Source organism: Grus americana, chromosome 3 (assembly GCF_028858705.1).
Source record: "Grus americana isolate bGruAme1 chromosome 3, bGruAme1.mat, whole genome shotgun sequence".
Classification (NCBI taxonomy): Eukaryota; Metazoa; Chordata; class Aves; order Gruiformes; family Gruidae; genus Grus; species Grus americana.
The window spans coordinates 27,763,802-27,787,643 of NC_072854.1; the positions used below are offsets into that span (position 1 = coordinate 27,763,802).

Consider the following 23,842-nt stretch of genomic DNA (forward strand, 5'->3'; position numbering starts at 1 on the left):
AACATGAACTCTTTACCCCGATTTCCTTACAGGTTTAGAGTCTAAATCTTTTTTAAGCTACTCCCACGAGATTGACAGTATGGCAACAATGACTGTGCATGTTTTAAAACTGTGTAAAATAACGGTGTACAGAAATTTCATTTTCAATACAGAGGGAGCTGTGTAAAAACAGGCATCATTTTAAACTTATGTTAAAGGATTGCTCTCCAAAAAGCTTCAGACAGGTTTTTCTGCTTCCCACAGAAAATTAAAACTACATCTTTAAAATGCATCTTTAAGAGGGAAAAAGATTAGTAACTTCCACAAACATGGTAATAATTACCTTTAATTAGAAGGAGAAATGCCTGATGGTTAATTTGGAGATTGCATTTTGCTGCTAGAGTACCAGCAATCTTCCTGTATGTTTTTTTCTTTAAATCTAATTTGTCTGAAGTACTGGACAATGGATACATTTCTGATCTTGTAAATATGAGGTGAAATCCAGAAAGGGAAGGCTGCAGGTCTGCAGCCTCTTGTCTTTTCTCATTAGTAAGTAGAAGGCTTCTGCAAGGACAAAAGGGCCACTCAGGTATTTCAGGATTACTGTGAGGAGGTGTCTACATAGAAGGGGTCCTTGGAGCAGCTGTTTCTACACAGCGTGATTCCTTTGGGTCTAGCAAAACCACAAAGAAAAACCTATTAGTATGAGCAGTATTAAAAGCCATTCTGCGACTCCAGACGCTCCCTGCCCACAGAAAGGTTGCGCATGGGTGCTGCTGCACAGGGGCTGATGTCAGGACCGCTCCTGATGGCTCAGTCATGGTGGGAAGGATCGAAAGACCACTCTGGAAAAGATTTCTCTTGCTGAAGACAAAATTGGGACCACTTTCACATCTAGGCCTTGCTAGATCCCCAAGCCATGCCACTTCCCAAGAGCTACCTTAGTTCAAATTTTTAAAAGATGTGAAACCAGAATTCCGCATCTTCTAAAGGTTCAAGGAGACAAAAAAAGAAATATTGATTGTAAACACCCTTGAAGAAATTCTGTTCTGCTTCAGTGTCCAATATTTCTCAAATACCCACAAATACAGCCACAAGAGTAAGTTGCCCCCTAAAAAAAAAAAAGATTGCAAGCAAATCTTTCCAACAGTGTCTGAACATTATACTCGTTAATTAAATCTCAACTCTGAGAACTTGCAGAGACATTTTTATTTAATGTGACTTCTACATGATTTCAGCCTCTGAATTAAAAAAAAAAAAATCAAAGCAGGCTATGTTAAGTAATTATACAATCTGTTTCTCCAGAGAAATGTCTGGGCTAGACAGTTGGCACTGAAACAGAAGATTAAATTTAGAACTGAAGGGCCATGCAGTGAAGGTGAACTCGTGGCTTTTAGTTCTCTGTTGACTAAAAGCTGTACATGTTGTTAAAATGATGTGCTCTGTCCCTGAGGCAAAGTTCACTGCTGTTCAAAAGAAAGATATTGAAAAGTGACTTCTGTCCCTAGAAAGCCTCTATTTCTAATCCATGAGCAGCATACTGATGCCATGGGATGATCTAGAGCTATCCTTCTCAAGGTCATTTCCCTGTCCTCAACATGGTTCTCTAAAAAAAAAAAAAATAATAATAATAATAAAAAATATTTTCTTTCCTTTGTCTTAGCTGTGGTGCTACAGCCATCATGACAGCCAGAAAAATGTCAAGCTTTGTATAAAGCAATCATGTCCCTTAAACTTTGACTCATTTTAATTTTAAATGCAAGTATTCAAATAGATCACCTTGGGATATCAGAAAGCAGCATTTCAACTCCCCTGCATCCTCAAATCAAACATTTAGTAAAACATTTACTACACTGCAGTAGTAATCAGTCACACAGACATCACAGAAATATCAACTGACCTTCATGAGATGCTGATTTATCCATTTTGTGAAGGTCTTCTTTTGTACTTTGTCCCGCTCATCTGGAGGTAAAAAGGAAAGAGAAAAGGGTTTTCAACAGCTCTACAAATGATATAGAAGATTTTTTTTTGTTATGGACAGCTTTATAAAATTAGCATTCTAATAATGTTTTAAAAGAGAATAGCCTGTAAAAGCTCTGAAATGTCTAATTAAAATAACAGCACGCAAATGTTTCTGCAGTACATCACAGCATGTCACGGAAAGTTTCTTGAGCAGAAGCTCCAGGTAAGTCCGTCCAGAACGACAGCCCTGCTGGTACAATAGCAGCACTACTAACAAAAATATAACTTCCTAGGAAAAGTCGACCATTCCCTAAAATGTACTAAAAAGATCAAGGCAAACTTTAAGAGCTATAAATACTACTTGTAGCCTGTAAAACCTAATTAATTATTAAAGTATTTACCAATAGAAAATTTCTTACTATAAGAAAGCCGGCTTTTTTAATCACGATGCTTTTTGACTAGAATATCACCCTTGTTTCAACACACAAAGATGAACCACATCTTCAGCCAGAGAAAGGACTCTTTTTCTTTTAACCCTCCATAATATGGACAGGGATGTTCACTAACCCAGATATGGGACCCAGCCGCTGCCAACAGTTCACCCCTCGGCGTGGGAGTTAGCATCAATGATTGCCCACAAAATATTGAGAAGAAACAATAAAAGCAATAGGCTCGGGGTAAGAAAGCATGCCACTTATGGACTGGAAATATATGGATGGGAAATATATACACGTATTCTACAGAGCCATGTCAGAGAAACACTAATCGCCACTCCAGTGCAAGAGTTAAGCTGTCTCCACAAACCTATGTATGGTCAGTAGCCAGTACAACTGCTACAGAGCCCATTCGCAGCCCCAGAGCTCCCGGGCGCAGGAGCTGTAGTGCATTAGAACTGGGACCAACTGTGCAAGCCTAAAATAGTGAGATCCCTTAAGACCCAATACAACGAAACTGCGGCTGTTTCATTGATTTGGGCTATTTGTAGTGTGGCCGAGAATGAGCAATGAGCTCAGGTAGCAAAACAACACCCCGTCTGCAGCTACTGCCATCACTAGAAGACTGAATCAGAAGCAGTATTTTACATAAAAATACTGCTTTCAGATTGGTCAAAGGTAACATAAGTAATAAAATAAAAAAACAAAATTCACGGAAGGTCCATGTTCATGGACTTTAAAGTCTCTGGTGTGATACTGAGGTCTTTCAAAACAGCATGAGATCATACTAAAGTCTGTCCTGGGCCAAACTGTGCACCATATGCTGTTCCCAACAGCAGGGAGAAATGAGTATTCGGGAACAAATACAAAAACAAGACGAGCAAAAGCTTGTGAAGACTTTGTATACTCCTCCCTCATGTGACTCACAGACTTTCCACATGCTTATACATATCTTTGCATTTAAGAGTCATAGATGCTTTTTTCTGTTATTTTTTTCAATCCTTTTTTAACACACCTATAACTTCTGCAGCCACAGTTGACTGTGGCAACGAGTTCTTCACATAGTATGTGTAGTGTATGCGTACATTTGGCTCTGTACAGAATAGCTGCTGTTCCCTAAACGCCTTTTCCACGCCACTCAAGATCTTCCAAGCTTCTGGCATACGCTTTTTCACTGCTTCGCAGTTCCACACTCTCTTATTCTAGATGAGGACCCAAAAAAGAGGAGTAAGAGACAAACTAAAGAGCAAAGCAGCACTATTGGAGAAAAAGAACTGGCAGATTAAGAAAAGCTTTTTCCATATATACATTTCCCTATAGCCTTCATCTAGTAAAACAGCATTTCTGACCTCAGTTATTTATCCTAATAAGGTAGAAGTTCTCGTTTGGTAGATGTAGAGAATAGAAAATCTCAGAAATAAAAGAAACCCAGAAATAGTTTCACTTGTAACTGTTCCATTATAGGTTACTGTTTTAAAAGGAACACAAGTTTTCTCAACTGCACAATTTAATATTCCAGCCCAAAAGTGTACAATGTGCCTTTTTTCCTACCATACCTCAGCTAGTTTTGACTAACTACCACAAAAGTTTACACTTTGGGAAATGTTACTGTGACAACAGTAAAAAAAAAAAAGTTTTTTAAAAAAAATCCACTTCCTTGTATCTTGTTAGAACATGCAGTGACTATTAATTTCAACTCTATTTCCAATTAAAATGCCAACTTAAGTAAAAGAAGTGATGCTTACTATCTGTACACATGCACTCAGAGAAGAACTCTGTACCTTACACAAATGTGTAAGAAGGAGGAAAGCTGTCACCCATTGTGTTGTGAAAAAAACAGGATTAAAGAAAAAAAAAAAAAAACAACCACCGCCCCCCCCAAAAACCCCAACCAAACCCAGGAAAAAAACCAAACCAAACACCACCCTTGTGATTTTTAATCAAAAAGCCAAAAGCCTCCAGAAAAGCAAATGCATGCTAGTAGGAAAACACAGTGCAACAGCTCGAGCTCGGAGCAGAACATACAAAATCAGCGCCCCAAACGAAGTAGAAAAGCAGCAGCTTACTACAAAAGAAACACCCAGGTAAGGAAGGAAACCCAGTGAAAGCCTCTGGAGAGAAGTTTCCCGGAGGCAGAGCCCCGCTCTCTCCCGAAGGCAGCCCTGCCACCCTGCCAGCCCAGCAGCGCGCGTTACTGACCCATGCAGCACATCACTTCCACCAGCTTTGCGCTCCAGTCCTTTTCACCTTCAGCAAACTCTCTCATTCTTCCCTTCAAAACTTGAGAGTTTCTTTTCTTTACAGGGAAAGGAGAGCCAAGGAGTGACCAGGGCTTCTCCTAGCTGACAGAAGGTAGCAACTCCCCTTTTTGGAGGAAAAAAAAACCCACAACCCCCCCCCCCACACACAAAAAAAAAAAAACCCCAAACCAAAACAAAACCAAAACAAAACCAGGAGCAAACAGCCCATCTGCTGTCACAGCAAGCAAAACTGCCAGCCCTCTGGATTTAACTCACAATAAGAACTAAACTAAGCATCTGTGTTTGTTTGGTTTCAACTTTTAGGTGCATTAATATGCATCTGAGTCCAAATGTTGAGCTTTGCAAATCAGAAGTCTATTTTTTTTTCCCTATACCAGCAGTGAGTAGCAAGGAAAGAACAGCACCACGAAAGGAGCAGCAGCAAGTGCTCCTTAAGCCAAGGTAATTTAACAATACAGGCGAGGCAGGAACTGCAGAAAGAAAACACACCTTCCTAGATCATCTGATCTGTAGATCATCACGATAAACCCTCAATGGTTAATTAATCAACTTGAGTTTCTCTGCTTTTACCTGTTTATTGCAGGCACATATATTGCAGACATTATTCTAATGTATCAGACATACAAACTGAAAGCTGCTTCTGCTTTATATGCCTGGAAAGTACCGCAACAAAATGTCTCCTGTCTTAATAGATTGGCACCTACTTTATGAACTACAACACAGCAGCAAGGTACCATGCATCTAGAGAGGCTCCAGATTAGAAAATCTGGACTTAAAATCTGTTGCCACAAGTAAGGTATCTCACTGTCATTCCTCAATCCGAAGGACAAATTCGGGGGCCAGATCCTTCTAACACCGATGCCCCCTTCCACAAATCCCTATGGCTTGCACGGATCGCAGCGTCTGTGAATTAGAATGGCTTCTCTGTAAAACAGGTTTATTAGCAGGATTACACCAAAGATGACACGTGGCACTGACCCCCTTGAATGCTCTCCTGGGGAGAAGCTGCTGAGTGGTCCTCTGCCTGGACCTGAAACCATCTCTGAGCAATTGCACCAGATGCCACCAGCCTGAAGGAGCAGAATAGTGCCCTTATCTCCACACTGACGTGAGGAAAAGCAAGAAGAGTGCCAAGAGTACAAAACCCTTCAGTTTTCTAGGCAAGCTGCAAATTGCTGTTTTTTTCTTCATTCTAATAGTGAAAATATCAAAGTTTGCATTTCCTCCACCTAGTGACAGACTTGCAAAAAAATCTCCATTTCTCAGGCAGCCTTATGCATTGCTAAGTTATATTTGCTTCTCTGATGACATTTATTTGCCTACATGAATAGTTTGATAGGCAACAGGTTTTTCTACATTCATCCAGGTATTTAACAAAAGTCCTGATAGGCATTATGCCTTACTCATGTATAAATGCACTTATTTTTCTGCACATATTGTTGCTATTTACAATAACTATTTATATTAAACTCAAAAAGCTGTGTTAAAAGAACAGTATTAAGGTTGCAAAGTGAAGCACTCAAGTGGAGTTAAAACAGGAATTAAAACTGGCTATGAACCCTTAACACAACTTTCTTGTGAGTATACATTACGATATTTAATGAAATGGTCTTTTATTATTTTTAGAGACTACTGTCTACTGCACAGAAGGGATGTTACGCATTTAAGGAATAGTTATTCAGTAGTGTATTTCATGTTGTTGTTGAATACAGGGCACCAAAATCATTCATCATTTTTCAAGCTCTGAAGACAAAATTCATTTCACAATAGGTTTTCCTCTGGTATTCCTAATGTTCTTTCTGCAAACTAGACCCTGGTATCTCAAATGCTGCACTCAGAAAATAGAGCGGAATTAACATATGATCTCTTGGGAAAACATCTGGGTTATGACATTCACTCAGAATCACAAAAGCTATATAAAAAAACAGAGGACAAATCCAATTCTCCAGCATGGTCAGTGCTTAAACACCTTATCTAGGAGGCCTCGCTCTCTGCTCCTGCAAACTCAACCTTAACTTCTCACAGGCCTTCCGTGTCTGTACTAATTATTCATTCTCACTCGTTAAGAACCAGGGGACATCTAACAAACCTATCACAATCTGAAGCAGTCTCTAGGAAGGTAAAATCTCAGGTCAAACAAATCTAGTTTGGAACATTAAAACTACAGGTTTTTCCATAGGGAAGGGTTGAATAACCTTACTAACAGGTAATCTACCATCTTTCGTATCATTAGTAGGTACTGTTAATTATACCTGGGTTAAAAGTATCTGTAGGCCTTGTATATCAATTTTGAGTATCTGAAACAGTGATTCAGTGAAAACTACCTCTGTTACAAAGAACTGGGATTATCCTCGATCCTGTGTAGTATCCTAAATTAGATAAACTTAGAAATGAATAAAATAAGACTCTATTTATTATACAGTAACATGTATGAATACAGACCTATGCTATGAACTGTGTACTATTGTGTCAAATTTTCATTAAGACACACAGCACACAAAATCATACATACTTTGGCAATGACGTCCGATAATAAAAAAATATATATCCTTCCTGCTATAAAAATATCAAGGCTGAATAGCATCCATGTTTCTAACAAGATGATAGCTATGGTAAGGGCATGTAGGAATGCTTAAAAATACCTGAAAAAATAAACTTAGGAGCCTCATATGGAGATTTCTGCATATTCAACACCACTACAATAGTCAAGATAAAAACTGAGTCTGCAAGTGTTACAGTTTTAGGACTTGCTTTTGTGGTCGTATTTACTGTATGAGAAGAACTACAGGAAAACAGGGAACTCACAAGTTATTTTCAACAGTTTCTAACTTTACCAAAAAAGGGGGAAAAAAACAACCCAAACCCAACAAAACTACCACCAAACCCAGACTTCTATAAAATATTTAACAATTTAGTCACCCAGAACTAGAATGGCAATATACATTTAGTGTTTGTCATGAAAGATTAGATTCTCTGCTAAAAGTTTTGTTATCTTCACTCCCGAAAGTGCTGGGTAAATATGAGTTTTCTCAGAGTCAGCTCACCTGACAACCAGCTTTTTCTTAGGTATTTGCTTCCTTTAACAGAGCACAGATAGTGCCTTCTGTTTTATATTTCAAAAGAATACTTCATGTATTTGAATATATAATGGCGCTCTTCTTAAATCAGCTGTTCTTGAAGAGCAGGAGACATTTGTCAAGCTTAAAAGCAACATTTTCTGTTTTACCACCTCTGCCATTTTTTTAATTTGATCAGCTACCCCTTGGATTTACGATATTGGAACTCATAACTTTTCTTGTTTATGTCCCTGTTGGTGCTCACATATCAGGACAGCTTGGGGAACAGCGCTAGCAGTTTGCAGGAGCTTGCCTTGGAGACAGCATCACGTTACTACTTTTTTCAGAAGGACTGAACGAAAGCCTTGTCAACCAAATACAAAATAAGAGGATAACTGGAGACTGACTGGTAAGGTACAGAGTTTAGACGATATAGAGGAAGAAAGACAGGAAGGGTACGGAGCAAGGGAGAGACATGGTCCACATGTGAGAAGAATTAAAAATACAGGTATAGTTTAGGAGTCTAGATAGTGAAATATGGATAAGAGAATTCAGGATAGACATAATGATGGGGTTTCACCCTGTTGGAAGAACTGTCAAAAAAAATCAAGAGGCAGCAGGATAGACAAGGATTCTTATACAAAGGATATATCCTACGATTTAAGAAATACAAGCAAAAATGAATGCTGTTAGGCACTCGTCAAGTAAGGCACAAACTCTTGAAATGCACTGCCTAATTGAGGCTCGCTTCCCAAACAATGAAAACCTAAAACCTTCTTTTAAAGTCTTATTTCATTCAGGTAAAATTCCTTCATTTCTCTTTCCCACTTACAGCTTATTGCCATTGCTTCCTTCTTCGTGACTAGCTTCAATCCCAACTCACCTGGCTCACGGATGTGAAGTTTCAACTACCACTGACGTGTCCCAAGCACAAAGGGGCATGAATGATATACCATTGCACATATACAAATGCAGCTTTTCAGAGAGAAAGGTAAGTGCTTCTTTCTCACTACGTTACTCCCAAATGTCTGAAATCTGGAACTGACGCAGTGCAGCAGAGGAAGTCAGCTTATGCAAGAAAAATATCCATCAGCAACTAGAAAAATCTAAGGGAAAGTGCTTACACCCAAAATATTTATTATTTATTGTTTAAACCCTATAAGTAAAGCTTGTATTATGTGGTGTTCCCATCACTGCTCACACTAGTTTAACCAGAAACTACCCAAGGATGGCAAAAGTACCACTAGATCCTTCTTCTACTTCTACCAAGGCATTCAAAACCAGCTGCTGCCAGAGAAGGACACTGGTGAGGCGAAACTCGGAGCTTCCCTGTGTCTCACAATCAACTGCTACCCTCATAAATATTTGGCAATCAGCATCATCTGAGCTGTATTTTCCTAGAAAATGTATCCCACTCAATTATTGCCGCCTCTGACAAGGTCTGCATTCATACAGCAAGGTTACTTCAGATGAGTACCTCCTCTTCTGCATACTCCTAATGAGGCAAGCCATCAGCTCTTAACACAGCTTCATTTTATACCTCATGTCAGGTCATATATACACATAGTTATGGAAGCAATTCAAATTTACTGCTATCCTGAGCTTTGCATTGCTAATTTAAATAGCAATGAAATATGCACCTCAGTTGAGGTCTTCTCTTTATTTTTATGGTTGCTCCAATTATTCTGTGAAGAATGTAAGTCTCTCTACACTTCAGTTCCCTCCGAAAAAAACAACTCAAATTTCTTACACACTGGGGTGAAAGGTCCCATATTCAGTTGGTTTGATAACAGGGATAAATCACGATAGAAGTTTTGCCCATTTATCCTAAAATCTGATGCCTCTTCATGCTCTACTTCTATTAAACTGTGGACTACATGCAACAAGAGCTGAGGATGAACTAGAAATTACATGTTGCTCCTGGAGTTACAGTCAAATAAGACCAAACTCAGACCTCACTGAAGTTAACAGCTAACCTTTACTAAGTAAAGCCCCCACTGGCTTCTACGTGATTAGGGTTCAGCCTTCACAACATAAAAACAATCAATATTTAGGATCTCTGATATATTTTTCTAAGTATTTTTATTTTCCTGTCTTTCACAAAATAGTATTGCAAATTTTACTTGCCAAATCATTTCTATGTGTATGCATTTAGCTGTAAAAATGCAAATGTTTTCTGCAAAAATGTTCTTCAAAGAAATGAGCAATATAATTTGTAGGCAGAATGTGAACTAAATTTGATGACAGACATAAATGCACCAAAGACTAGGAAGTGCTCAATTTTATACAACTTGCAGGGAAAAAACATACTAAAAATGACAAAGATTGAAAATAAACTGGGTAACTTCAGCATTTTATTTTTCATAACATTCAGTCATCCCTTCAGTGGGCCTTCCCAACGAAGTTGACTGCAACAGCTGCAAACAGAATCCAAAGATATTGCCCTTTCATCTGTGTTTTACTTTAATACATGTTTGTTCACCCAGTGACCCACTTCAGTAGCTTCCCAGCCTTGCAAGTAAAGCAATGAAACAACACTGCAGATTAATTCATGGAGAGAAGACTTAAAATATTACAGAAGTTTAAACGTTGTGATCTGGAATGACACTTATCTTTGAAACTCTGCAATTCTTCATACGTAATACCAGGATATTCTGTTTGATTAATATGTCTGTTTATTAAACTGGATAGAACAGACTACAAAATCTGAAATGAACTGCTTTGATATGTTAGCAGTATACTTGCAATGAAATGCAAAGGCTTGCAAAATAAAAAAAAAGAAGTCTTTAGTCACACATAAACCATTTTATTTGCTCTGTCATCAGCTCTTGTAAAAGGCTTTGCAAAATACAGCACACTCTCTGGAAGATATGTTGCTACCCTGCTGTAAAATGAAATGCAACATTTAGACTCATATCCCCAAAACAATTTGTTAACTGCTTAGATGGGCTTATCAGGACTCAAATATATAGTCAACAATAAAATAGTAACATGAGCTGCACCATCCTCTCCAGCTGTATGCAGCCTAGTTGTTCATATGTTGGTTCTTAAACAAAAGACCCAATTCTATGTGCAAACAAATAAAAGCAGTTTTCCTGAGTCTATGCAAGATAAAGATCTAGCAGAACTCCATCAATCAACCAGGAGGAGACGACTTCTCTGGAGCTGGGGGAGCTCAAGCTGCCTGCGTGGCTTGGGTGCTCTTGCCTCCTGGCCCCAAGGAAGTCCTCACGCTCTTGCTGACTAACTCTGGAAACTCTTTAACAAGCCTCTTTGGCTAATTGTAGTAAAACAGCTGTACCTGGCAGCATGAATTCGCACTCCGGTCTTATGAAGACCTAGCCTGCTGTGGCTAAACTCTTCCCAGTTTCCCAACGAGCCGCTTCCCAGGTATATCAGATCATGCATGACAGCGTGAATGTCAGACATGCCTGACTGTAACACCAACAGTCATAATCCAGACTGATATAGACTGATCTCAAGAGATACTTGCTGAAACAGAAGGACAGAAGGCACAGCACAGAACAGTGTTCTCTGTTACCACCATAGTTTGCTAGAAACAAAATAAGACTTCTTGATATTTTTGGAGGTCAGAGTTTAATTCTAATTGTAGATGAAGGAGCAATCATAAAACTCCCACTGATTCTGACCGAGCTATGACCACCTCAAAAATCAAACTAAAGACCGCATGCGGACAAAACCACACAAAACCCCTAAGCCATCAGTGACTGGCTCACCATTTAGGCTTGTGATATTCTGTAATGCACTGCGCCTCAACCCTACAAATGCAGGTTAATATGAAAACACAATAGGCAGTAAATAAATGCTTTCTACCCTGAAAATAATAAAAAATTTGCTAATTGCACACCCATCTGGCTCAAAAAGAAACTGCACTCATCAAATTCTCACTTGGACCTTTTTTCTGCCTCTACTTTCCATCTATGTTTGAAGCAGGATGAAGAATTCAGCTGGCCTACACCTGAAACACACGGGGATAACCCAGCTGCCTAAAATCTCTGCAGGTTTGCCCAGGTTTACCATCCTACACAGAAGATGCTACATATATCTTCAACTACTGGAACAAGAGCTGTATTTCTGATATGATTTGCAGGAATGTAAATTAATGATACCCACACCTGTATGGAAGAAATATTGCTATTTGTGTGTGCACATACACCAAACTCAAGAGGAACCCAAAGGAATCACTCTGTATTCATAGGATCTCAGTCAGCCAGCACTTTGTAACGTTGCTGTAGTAAGCAGCTAACTCACACCTGATCAAAAATGACACATGCAATAAGCTCAAAAAGCATTTTTCTAGTGTCTTCCAGTCCTAGCAGTGAGTGCTCCAAAAAGTTTAGAAACACAAATCAAACAAAGGTACCAGCCCCTGAAAGTTTACAGCTGAAGTATAAAACAAGGAATCAACCACTGATACAAACAGAGGAGAAATACAATGAAATAATAAAATAACAGCATTTACCTATAAGCCTGTTCCAGTTAAGGGGGGGGAGGAGGGGGAAGTGATATAGCATTAAATTTTCTTATTTAGACTTCTTTTTTTAAAAATAAAACAAAACAAAAAACCCACAACAAAAAACCAGCAACTAATTAACCAATTCAGGTTAACTAAAGTCACGTAGAAAATATGTCCTATGCAGCACTATAGATCTCCACATCTGGCTCTTTTCTGACCAAAAAATCACTCCTAGGTAAGTACTGCACTAGTACAATATCCTGTGAACAAAATTCCTGAAGCTCAGTGACCTCATCATGCATTTCCTTTTGTGCAGCCCTCTCCCTCAAGCCCTATAACAGGGGAGATGCTTAACACTACTACAAAGAGCCCAACAAAGCAGAATGCCACAGATGACAGTGAGCATCACTGAAAAAATCAGGTTTCATTATTATTTGATTTCTGGCTTTTATATGAGAGAGAGGACGCATGTGAAAATGTCACATCCAGCTATCAAGACGCAAAAAACCTGCACATAGTCCAAAAAAGTATCTCAGCAGACATCACACTGCTGCAGGGCATATCACACCACCTCGACTTGTGGCTGTATCACCTTTTTACATCATCACCTCAACCAGAATTTAAACTTTTTTTTTTTTTTTTTTTTTAGTGGGACATCAGCAAGTTCTGATACAAATTAAAAATGGGTTTCTACAGTGCAAGATTACAGCTTAGATATTTTTAAAAGCTGAAGCAAATTTGAACAGAAATCCCATACTGGAAAGATGTGCCTCACCAAACAGGCAAAAGGCTTATGAGCCTAAAATCTCCTTCTTCAATCTGGTGCAAACTCATGTCACAGCAATAGGCAGCACTGCACTAAGAAAACTGCAGTCCTTTTCCCCAAGCCCCCAGAAGTTAGTGGAGATTTACACTGACTCTGTGTATTGCTGTCCTCTGATCGAGTCCTCCTTCACTTTTTACATTCTTCCTTGGAGAAAAAGCAGAGGCATACATTGCAAGAAATGCATAGACAGGCCCTGAGAGAAGACCCAGAACAGGGTTCCCTTTGCAAACTGTTCAGCCAGCCTGTGAAGTCCTGCGCCTGCAGTGACCGTGCTAATTCCAGACTGCCACAGAAGATGAAGAACTGGAGAGAGAGCAGCAATGTTTCCACGTGACACACGTAGCCTCTGAACAGCACGGTTCACATCGCCATTTCCTCAGAACAAGCTAAGACTATGAAACTTTAATGCAGTGTACAAAGTACATGAATATATTCACAAGCAGAGTCAAGATAGCTTGAAAATTAGGGACAGAGATCTGTGATGCTGAGTTTGGCTAAATCAGTAGGTCTTGCTCTCCCTCTCATCTTCACACACACTAAAACACTTACATTAAAGAAGATTAATGCAGTTTACCTGTGATGTCTAGATAACTGGAACAAGACTAAGAATCACTGGACATTAAAAAAAAAAAAAAAAAACCTCTCACCAGCTGATGTTTACACCACGGACGTATATGATACTGCTCCTCATTCATCTCCATTAGCACACTCACCCCTTGTTCTCCTTTCAGTTTCACAAACAACAGAAGATTCTCCCCCCCAACAAAGAAACATAAGAATAACTACTAGGATGTTTTCCGTGGCACGGGAAGACAAAGAACGCACATACTCTGAAACCACTATCAGACTTTCAGAGATTTAATGCCAGCTCACATAAAAAAAGTTATTAAAATATTAAAAGTATTCCAGTGAATTTAGTAGTACTGCATTTAAATTATTCCGGCCAACTTAATTTGAAGACTTGGCCTAAAGAACACACTTTATTTTTAAAACACGCCTACAATAATTTGGAAAGTTCGTTGACCACTTTCTTTGATTACCACACAAACCTGGAGTCAGAGTTGAAGTGTTTTAAATACATTTTGTGTTTCACCAGGAGGATCTATAGCCTCAATCCACTTCACAAAGATTTATTAACAAAGCAATTTTTTCATTCATGTAAAGAGAAACCAGTTGATTGAACTGTCATGCTGAGATGTGCAAAATGATGTTGAGAAGGCAAAAAGGAAAATTATTTACTGCAAGAATGAGATCTGACTGCTTTTCAAATATAGCATTGCTATACAGAACGTACAGCTGTACAAACATCTGGAAAAGCAGTGGAAAGCAACTGGAAACTGCATGAGTGTTTAACAGCATGCTATGGGCAGGCAGGTGGCCCCAATCATCAAATTATCTTTCTCATCTTAAATTCTTATTCTAGATTTCAGAGAGTGTAAAGCATGCAAACTTCCTGAGCATTTCACCAGCTTTTTCATGTCCCCATTTAACTCAGACTTACCATACATAGTCAGTCTATATCAAAATGTATCCCTGCCTTTAACTTTCACAGAAAGCTGTGAAAGCTTTTTATGACCTTTGGTATGATCACAAAATTCCTGCTCTTTATCAAACAAACATTCTACCTATGCTAATAAAGGAGGTAAACCACATAATTTCTCTATGTGGCTACGCTGGTGCTATTAGGTTAAATATAAGAGCTGTGAACTCAGGATACAGAGAAAGGAATAACAGTGCTAATTTAGTCACATAAAAATTATCCTGAAGTAATGATCACTCTTTCTTAAAGTGAATTTCCACATGTAAACAACCAATTAAAACAATATATTTTATTCAATAATCTGCTTCCTTCCCATATTCATGGCAGCATGGATTGATTAAGAAAATACAGTATCATTTGAATCACCCATGATAACGATGCAAAAATGATTTATCAAGTCCTGAGATAGTACTAAAGCTTATTGAACAGCGGGGCCAGTGGGGCTTGGGGGTGATGTCAGGGCAGGTACCTGTTTCTTCATCAAACTTACTAACAACCTAAATGCCCCTTCCCATCTGATCTCACTGCAGCGCCAAAGTCAGCTGGTTTACTCTGCGGTGCAGGCACCACGGCAGTGCTGGAGGAGCTGGGACACCTTCGCTCTCCTGATCCGCCAGGGTTTGGCACCTCTAAACTCACCCCACACAGGCTCTGTCCTCCTTTACCTGTACTCAAAGGTCCATGGACCTCTGATGGCTCCATGTGCATAGCAGCTGCCCCATAGATAAGAGAAGTGTCACCACGGAAGGAGATTTTAAGGTTTCAAGGAGAAGAAAAGGTCACTTCTGAGAAGTCATTGCACATGAAGAGCAGCTGATAAAGAGCAAATCAAGAACAGGGTAAAGGAGTTTTGAAAATGGCACTGTCAGAAGAACAGGAAAATTAAAGGAATGAGGAATGATAGGGCAGAGAGGGCTGTGAGTGGTACTGAAGATAACAACAAGAACCTTGTACATTTTATAATGGAAGAAGAGGATTCCAGGACAGGAAGATGATGATTTTAGTGAAAACGTATGTTGAAATCACAGGGTAAGCTTGCACCTGGAGTAGGATAACGATGGATCCTATGGCAGTCAGTACACAACTCAGACCTCTCCACAGGACAGCTTAATGCTGCACGCGCAGAAAGGCAAGGTTTCAGGAAAACTTTGTAGTTTGAAACTACAGATTAAGAGCCCAAGAGAGGAGTCACATGTTTCAGCCTTAGCAACTGGTAAGTGCTCCCAACAGTGACAAAAAATAGCATAAATAGTGATTGAACTTGAGAAATTTTGTGTATCAATATGACAGGGAATTTAATTTTGGCCATATTTCACCCAAGGGGAGGCAAGGCAAACAGGAGATACAAATGAGATGGAACATAACATAGCTGAATCTGCTTCACTACAGCGACAGATGAAGTCATGAGGATGGATCGGACTGCCTAGAAATACCAAACGGGAGATAAGGCCAACAAGGGGCCACCGCAATCTCAAAGGAGTAAGGAAAAGAACGATGAGGAGGACTCCCTTCAAGGAAAAAACACTGGAACAACCAGAGAGAGATAAAAAGCAGGGGATGAAGGGGGGTGTAGTTAATAGCTTCAGAGTAGTCACGGAGGTCAAACAAGGTGAGAAGGACTTAAAAAAGGAAAGTGAATACAAAGTCCTGAACATGCCAAAACATTCCACCAGGGCATTAAACAAAACAGTCACATGCAAAATCACAGCTAAATCCTGGATCTTCTATGCGTATTATTTAAATATAATATTTTAAATACAGTACTTAATTCTTTAAACAAAAAGCTAATGAGCAGGAGCACATAGAGTAATTGTTCTTACTTTCTTGCATTTAAAGATGGAAGGATTGCAAGCTCTAAAAATGATAGCCAAACTAGGTACGTCACGAACAGAAAGTTGACCCATGTTCCAGAGCAGAAAGTTACAGGCGAAACATCTGCTAAAAGCAATGCTCTGCTTCACCAAAGCTCCTCAACTGGAACAATTTCTACTGCCGGTGCAGCGATGAAGTCGAGGTGGCCCTTCCTTAGAACAAGCAACACTTGCGTCACGGTTCAGACTACAGCTGGATACCGGTGAATGTCCCTGGTGTCACCCCAACTGACACTTTCGTACTGGTGCTTCTCACCTTCCCTCCATAAAGAACTGTTGCTCAATAACACTGCTCACAACAAACCCTGCTGTAAGGGTCAAAGCACTATCTGGAAAACACTTGGGTTCTTCAAACGAAGGCAAGGGCTTCTAAGTGAGACAGAAAAGCACAGCAGCTTCCCTGCCCAGGCAGTCTAACCCTACTTTTAAAAACCGCACAAAGCTAATAAAAATGTACTTCCATGGTCAGTGAAACCAAGGACAGCTGATTTCCTGCAAATTGATTGACTTTGGTCTGACAAAGTGCAAGACTCACTTGATGCTTCTCCTGCAGGCAGGGCAGTGAGAAGGGATGAAGACTCTTCCTTGCTGCCTCCTCTCCCTCCCATGGCCTCACCTGTGGGTTCTCTGGTGTCTTATAAATGGAGCCAGATGAACTCTCTAACACTTAGATCCAAGTGCTGCTACTCAGATTAAATGCAAACAATTAAAAAAGGGTTGATGTGAGCCTAAGGAAGTGTATGTATTCATGAAAGCTTTTTGGATAATTAAAAAAAACTGTGGAGCTCCCCACCAAAAAATCCAGCTACCACAGGAACGCTGGTGTGTCAGAGCTCTAAAGATTTGGATCAAGCATCTACACCTACTTTGCGCATGTTCTATTTTACTGTGCCTTTCTGTCTACATAATTTTAAGACATTTCTCCTTACAGCTATTCTATTACCTATGCTTTTTACAGCATAAACACTTTTTGAGCTGTCATGAACAAGATCTTTTCCACAAGTCCAGAAATAAACACAGCAGCATCCCCCAGCAACTGAGCAACAATGTAGTCTCTGTTACAAAGTCTGTTGAGAAAAATAAAATAAAAAAACTAACACAACCCCCCCCCCAACAGCACATGCATAAGTCTCAGCCCCATTAGTGACAAAACTCATCTTCACTTCAGAGAGTTCACAATTTAAGTAATTCTTTGCAAAGATGAAGTTATTAAAATAGTAGCCACATTTCTGCTGTAACTGAAAGAGAAAGGTGGGGAGCTCTGTAACCTGAGTTAACCTATCACTAAAAAAAAGCATAAAATACATTTAAAATAATGTTTCTGTATGAATAACAACTGCAGAGCTTTGCTGTTTTTCTGAAAGATCCAGAGAGTTTTGAACCGAGAGTGTAAGTGAAAAGTGATTAGCAAAATGTACATTTGTATACTTAGCGATACCATTTTACATGCGGCCACAACCTTCCTGCCAACCTAAATGGTCTCCTCGTGTGTGACTGTCTGCAAATAGCAAGTGCCAGGCTGATACTCTGCACTCCAAAATTTAGTAAGGGAATTCTGATTCTTGTTTGAAGCACTGTACCTTATGGCAATAAATGAAGTAACATATCTAAAACCTTCTTCAAAATTACATTAATATCCTTGGTCGTAATTGATCCCAAATTCCAGTAGGCAAAGTAAAAAACCCAAGATTTTTCCCTCCTAAGACTATTCCTTAATACCTCTGCTGCAGACAATTTTAAAAATGAGAACGATAGGAGCATGATCCATCTCACCTAACCGCAGAAGTCTACAGTGCAGATACATCCATCTGAAGGAGTCACAAGAGGATTTCTTTAAAGCAATGGAGAAAAATGAGCTCAAGCAGTCGAGAAAAAAGAGTTCTTTTGGGACTGTTTTCTCAGCTAACCACAAAAAAAGACCTAAACAGCTAGCTCATGTTAAAATATCCCTATTTGTTCTCATGAACCCAACAACAAACCCAAAGGATACTCCAACTATTGAACTGGAACTTAGCGTGGGAAAAAAAACCCACTTAAATCGCTTAAATTTACAAACTTTTGGGTTTGTAATTTGTACAATTAACATTTTTAATCCATTTCATATCCTTTGTTACTGTTAGTCTTAGATTACTAAACCATTTGAACATTTCCAGTAAAAGACAAAGCCAAAAATCAATCCAATTTGGTTTCCAGACACGATGTGTACAGATACTACATTTTTTCAACCGCAGAGAAGTTTCAATTATCTGAAATGGCATCTGGGCATCCATGACACCAGAGTTTTAAGGGGCTTCCAGCATCCTTCAAACTAGAGAACTGGAAGTATACGATTTGTGTCTCTTGTCATACACCATGCTTTTACTCTGCAAATTCCAGCACAAACTGTACTGATACACTAGCTAACGCAAGCTTGCTTTCCAAAATCACTGTACCAAAGAACCCCAAAAGGTACTTCTTTTGGATTTAGCTACCTAGCCAGAAGTGTAAAGGTACTCAGATTTCATACCAAGAACACCACCAAATGAGTGCACTTGTACCGTACCTCTCTTCTGGAAGCGACTGTACTCATATATGAGCTCCACCTCCTCTTGCTCGGAAATAATTAAGCCTTTTGAGCCTTTCATCCCCAAAGGCTTCAAAAGATTTCTGCAGCCAAATTTTCAGTTACAATCTTATTCCTGTGTTTTAAAAGCCATACACTATATTCTCAACTCAGCAAAATATAAATTGTTCACTGAAACCTTGATGGCAAATTTCTGTTCTCACAGGACTAAAAATATGGTAGAACATCGAGAATCATGGTTTTCTCTTGGAACTCTGAAGTATATAATAATAATGTACTTCAAGCTTACAGACAAAAATGACTTGGTAGAGAGAGAGCACGCAACACACAACTAGAACACAAATATTTCAGAAAACTACAAGTCCTGGGAAGAACACTAGACAAGAATATAGACTGATCTGTAACTTGATTACAAAACTCACCACTAAGCCACTGTGATGACTTTATTCCATGTTTGCCTGGCTCCCTCTACATCTTTCAAGATCTATACCCAACAGGAGATCTGTGCTATAACAGGAGATGAAATACAACCTTAAGAAGTTTGACATACTCTGAGACAGAGAGCAGAAGCGCAACAGAGACTGGATGGCAGTAAGGGGACAGGCTGAGTGACAGGCCACCTGCCTGTCCCAGGCAGAGGGATTGATTTCCACCACCACCGCTGCCAGACCAAAACTTGCCCCTCCATCCAAGTTAGGATGTATTTTTAGTCTTTGCAAATATTAGCGGACTATAAATGGATTTTGTTCTAATAGCTTTTAGTATTATTGCAATATAGAATTAACAACACTTTTATACACAGAGATTTAACATCCTAAAAGCAAAGATCCTATGCTAACTAAGAACAAACCTGAAACCTCATGAACCTTGGCTAGCCCATGACCTGAAGAACTTGCACACTGACATGCACCAGCCAAGTGCCAGGTCAAGGAGGGTCCCTGGCGCACGAGGTGGCGTGACAGAACTCATGGAAAGAAACCAGATGACAGGAACGACCACGGAGGAGGAAAGAGGTTCCCAGAAGAACCCACGGCAAGAATTGTGCTAAAGGAAACTTGACCCACGCATTCAGCTACGGAGCTGCTTTCCCTTCTCACCTATACTGTTGTTACTCAAATGGGAAGGAAAGACAGCCAGAAAACAGTCAGATGGACAAAGTCACCCACCACAGTAGAGCCAGACCCACCTCCCTGAAACCAGGAGCAAACTTCAGTGAAGGTTAACAGCATGAGGACTGGGTTGAGCAGGTCTGGTTTAGCTTTGCTCTCTGATATGTCACTGTGGTATTTAGGGACAAATCCAAGTCTTCTCTTACATATGCAGCGACACACATAAGAAACACCACAACTGAACAGAGCTTGTTAGGCCAAAATGACTGTTTTCCAGCTTGCAGACATGGCCAGAGCCACTCTGGCTGGAGGAGGCACAGAAGAACGTAAAGGAAGGTTGGGTTAATGCAGCCAGTCACACAGGCCAACCCTGAGCACCAAGCTCCCTACCTGAACTGTTGTACCACCCAAACTACCTTACTAAAAGCAAGCTCAGGTGCCACCAAAGAGAGTCCCTACAAGTCTCCTGGTCCTTCAAAGGGAGGAGCTCTTTTTTTTTTTAAACTCAGAGCCCAAAGCTTGGCTTGTAAGCCTCAAATAGTTACTGCCTGGGATAAAAAGATCAAATGAATTACTGTCTGAAATTACTGTAATGAAATAAGATACAGTCTGCCCAGTCACAAGATGCTGACAAGATGTGAACTACTTGATTTTACAGTACTACAGTAGCAGTGCAACTACTACCTGAGGCGCCGAGAAGTTTACTTTCAATTGAGTGGGATTTTGTTAACAACTGGCTTGTTCCACACATCAGATTTGTTCTACACTCGCTGCAGCAAATTCAACCTCCTGAAATTTGTATTCTTTCATGTAAGGTACAGTTACAGAGAAATAACAGACCTGATTAAGTGATCCCCTAGAAAGTTAGCAAGATTTTCTGCTAATAAAAATGAAAGTATGAATGAAACTCATCTTTGGCAAAGATGCTCCATGAATCACATACAGACATGGTCCAGCAAGGCCCCAACACAGATCTTCTGGAACTGTCGCTGTGCCAGAATGCGACTATGTTATTTCTTCCACCTAGATTACCATGAGGAGTACCAATTTCTGTGAGTCTCATGGAAGAATCCTAGATCCACAGTTACACAGACCATAAACCTGAAACAAGGAGTAATTGGGACAGATGCTGGAGCAGTGGTCTATGGCTGACAAACCAGTGAGCAGGACAAGATCTTTCTATCAAAAAGTCCAGGACGCTTGTGCTAGAAGAGATTTCTGAAACAGTACATTTTTATGCCTAAAAAAGTAAAGATTACTGAGTATTACCAATCAAAAGGTAAAGAATGAAAAAGCTTTGTAACAGGCAGGCCTAGCACCACTGTCTTTGCAGCAGCAAACATTTTATAGGCTAACGGCTTACTGAGGTTGTACATCATCACAAAAAAAAAACCCCAAAAATACAATATTTAGTAACATTACAAAGCTTAAATGCAGGATCACAGACCTACCAGTCTACTAGGTAGATCAGTACTTTCTTGGACCAGTTACGCAGTGCTGAGGATTGCCTCCAAAATCCCTGAGGACACATGACACTGCCACTGAGGAAGAGGAAGCTTATTCAGGAAACTCTGTATTTTGCAAAGCCTTATTTAGAATGGCAGTCACAGCAGAAGTTCTGGCTTCTATGAAAATATGATTATTTACGAAGGAACAATTTTCTTAAGATTGGCTCTGACAATGTTCCTAGGGAGTGAAAAAAAGTAAACCCAAATCTGTCTTTAATTCTTTGGTTCAGTCTGTCCAGTGAAGACCTGGAGCAAATCAACAGGACTCTGGATATGTTTACAAGCACAAGTCTCTCCATGAGTTTCAAGGATATGCCTTTTTTTTTTTTTTTTAAACCACACAGCCTACAGCAGAGACATTCCTTGTTTTCAGGGACACCTAGGCACTGAAGGTGTGATGGATCTTGTCTCCCCAAATCCTATCCCGAACAGCTGCACAAAGCCTACTGCCTAATAAAGGGCAAGAATGTCACCCTACATTAACAGCTCCAGTTACAACACAACAATAGCGATTGTTAAAATATTCGACTCTAGGCAGCTTGCTGGGTTACAGATATATAACCTAGGTTCCCAGATTTATGGAAAATTAAGTGGAAAACTCAACTGTAGGGGAAAAAAAAAAGAGAATCATTTGGGGAAACAATACATTCATGTTTGCAATGTTAAAAATAACACAGATGAATCATGGTTACCAACAGTAAATAGAAGCTAATGCCCTGTTCAAAGTGGCTAGCTTAGACTTCTTCAGAAAGAAAAATTATAAATATACAAACACATCCACATTCAAAATAAATCCCCTTAAAAAAAAATATATGAAACTTGAGTCAGAAATAGAGTGATGATAAATGCAAAGCAGTAACACACCCATTGGTCCTTAGCTGTCCATATTTAGGAAACTACCAGTACAACACAGTACTATGAGCCAGTGGCCACATTAAATGTTCTTACAGTATTTTGTGAATACACTGGAAAATCTCTAACTTGCATTGAACACAGCTAAATAAATAGGTAGTTAAAACTAAGTATTTTTATATAAAGCAGAATAGCAACAAAGACACCAAAGCTATTCCCACACGTCCCTGCAGAGAGCACGTCTCCTGTTCATGCCCACAGGTGTTGGATAAGCAGTTTGTTACTGTACCCTGATGGTGAACTTGGCTGCGTCTGCCCCGTTACTTGACTGGGGCCTGTGTTCGCACTACAGCATGAACTGCATTTCACTTTTCTGTCTTCACACAGCTAAGTGGGGCAAGGGAAAGTTAGGAGACTAAAGACAGGAGAAAGATAATAACATTTTATTGTATTTGTTATTTTTTTTATACTGTGGTAGTCACTGATTGTCTTTCATTGTGCTAAGTAGTCAAAAAACACAGGAACAGACAGCTATTGCAAACACCTTTTTTTCTTTTTTTATCTTTAGACAAGACTTATGCAAGAACCACTTTAGATGAAAGCCCCCCCCCAAAGAACAGGTTAAAGGAAGGAAAATAATCTTGCAGCTCCGTTTGTACTTCTTGTACTATCCAGTCCATCAGCAATGAATACAGAAAGCACAGCAAGATGAAGCAACACAGTGTCTGCCCAAGAGCTTATATATATATTTTAATAACATTATATATATCATTTTCTTTACATATATTTAATAATTACACATAATTATTACATATATATTAAGTCTATATTTTATAAAATAAAATTCCAGGTTGTTATGTGATGGAATAAAAGGAGAGAAATATAATTACAGAATGAAATAGCAACACCCCTTCTCCAGAAATTATTCCCAGAGAACTTCTCCCTCCAATATGAATTTTAGCATAGGATTTTATCATCCTAGTAACTAGGGGTTTGGGAAGGACCTGAGACGGAAAGCTGCAGCTCAGCCATACACCATCCTCATCCATTCAGAAGGGACCTACAAGGTCCATGCTGCCTAGGAGCCAGGTACAATTCCTCTGAACTAGCTCCCGGCACAAGTGTTGATTTCTGTAATATTACTCTGAGTTTTTCTGCAACATTTTTAAATTTACAATTTCACAAATGCTACCTTTTTTTTTTTTTTAGTGATATGCTGAATTGTCACAGCTACAGAATAAATTGAAAAGAAGGAGCACCTATTCCTGAAACAATCAAGAAACAAGACAAATTTAAAAAAAATTAAACTATTCTCACTTAACTGGATGAACACCATCACCTTATGTTATTCCAGTTTAAACTGAATCGACAAACTAGATTACAGTGGATTAAGACCAATGGAAA

The 23,842-nt window shown here is 39.4% G+C and overlaps 1 protein-coding gene across 11 annotated transcripts in view; it reads right to left on the reverse strand.

Moving 5' to 3' along the window:
* The window catches only part of DST (dystonin), a 311,102-nt gene that overhangs the window by 211,216 nt on the left and 76,044 nt on the right, over nucleotides 1–23,842 (reverse strand). For all 11 annotated transcript variants that reach the window (XM_054822953.1, XM_054822942.1, XM_054822944.1 and 8 more), the window contains one exon: nucleotides 1,880–1,941. In XM_054822953.1, the coding sequence (XP_054678928.1) occupies nucleotides 1,880–1,941 (62 nt within the window). The remainder of the gene's footprint in view (nucleotides 1–1,879; nucleotides 1,942–23,842) is intronic.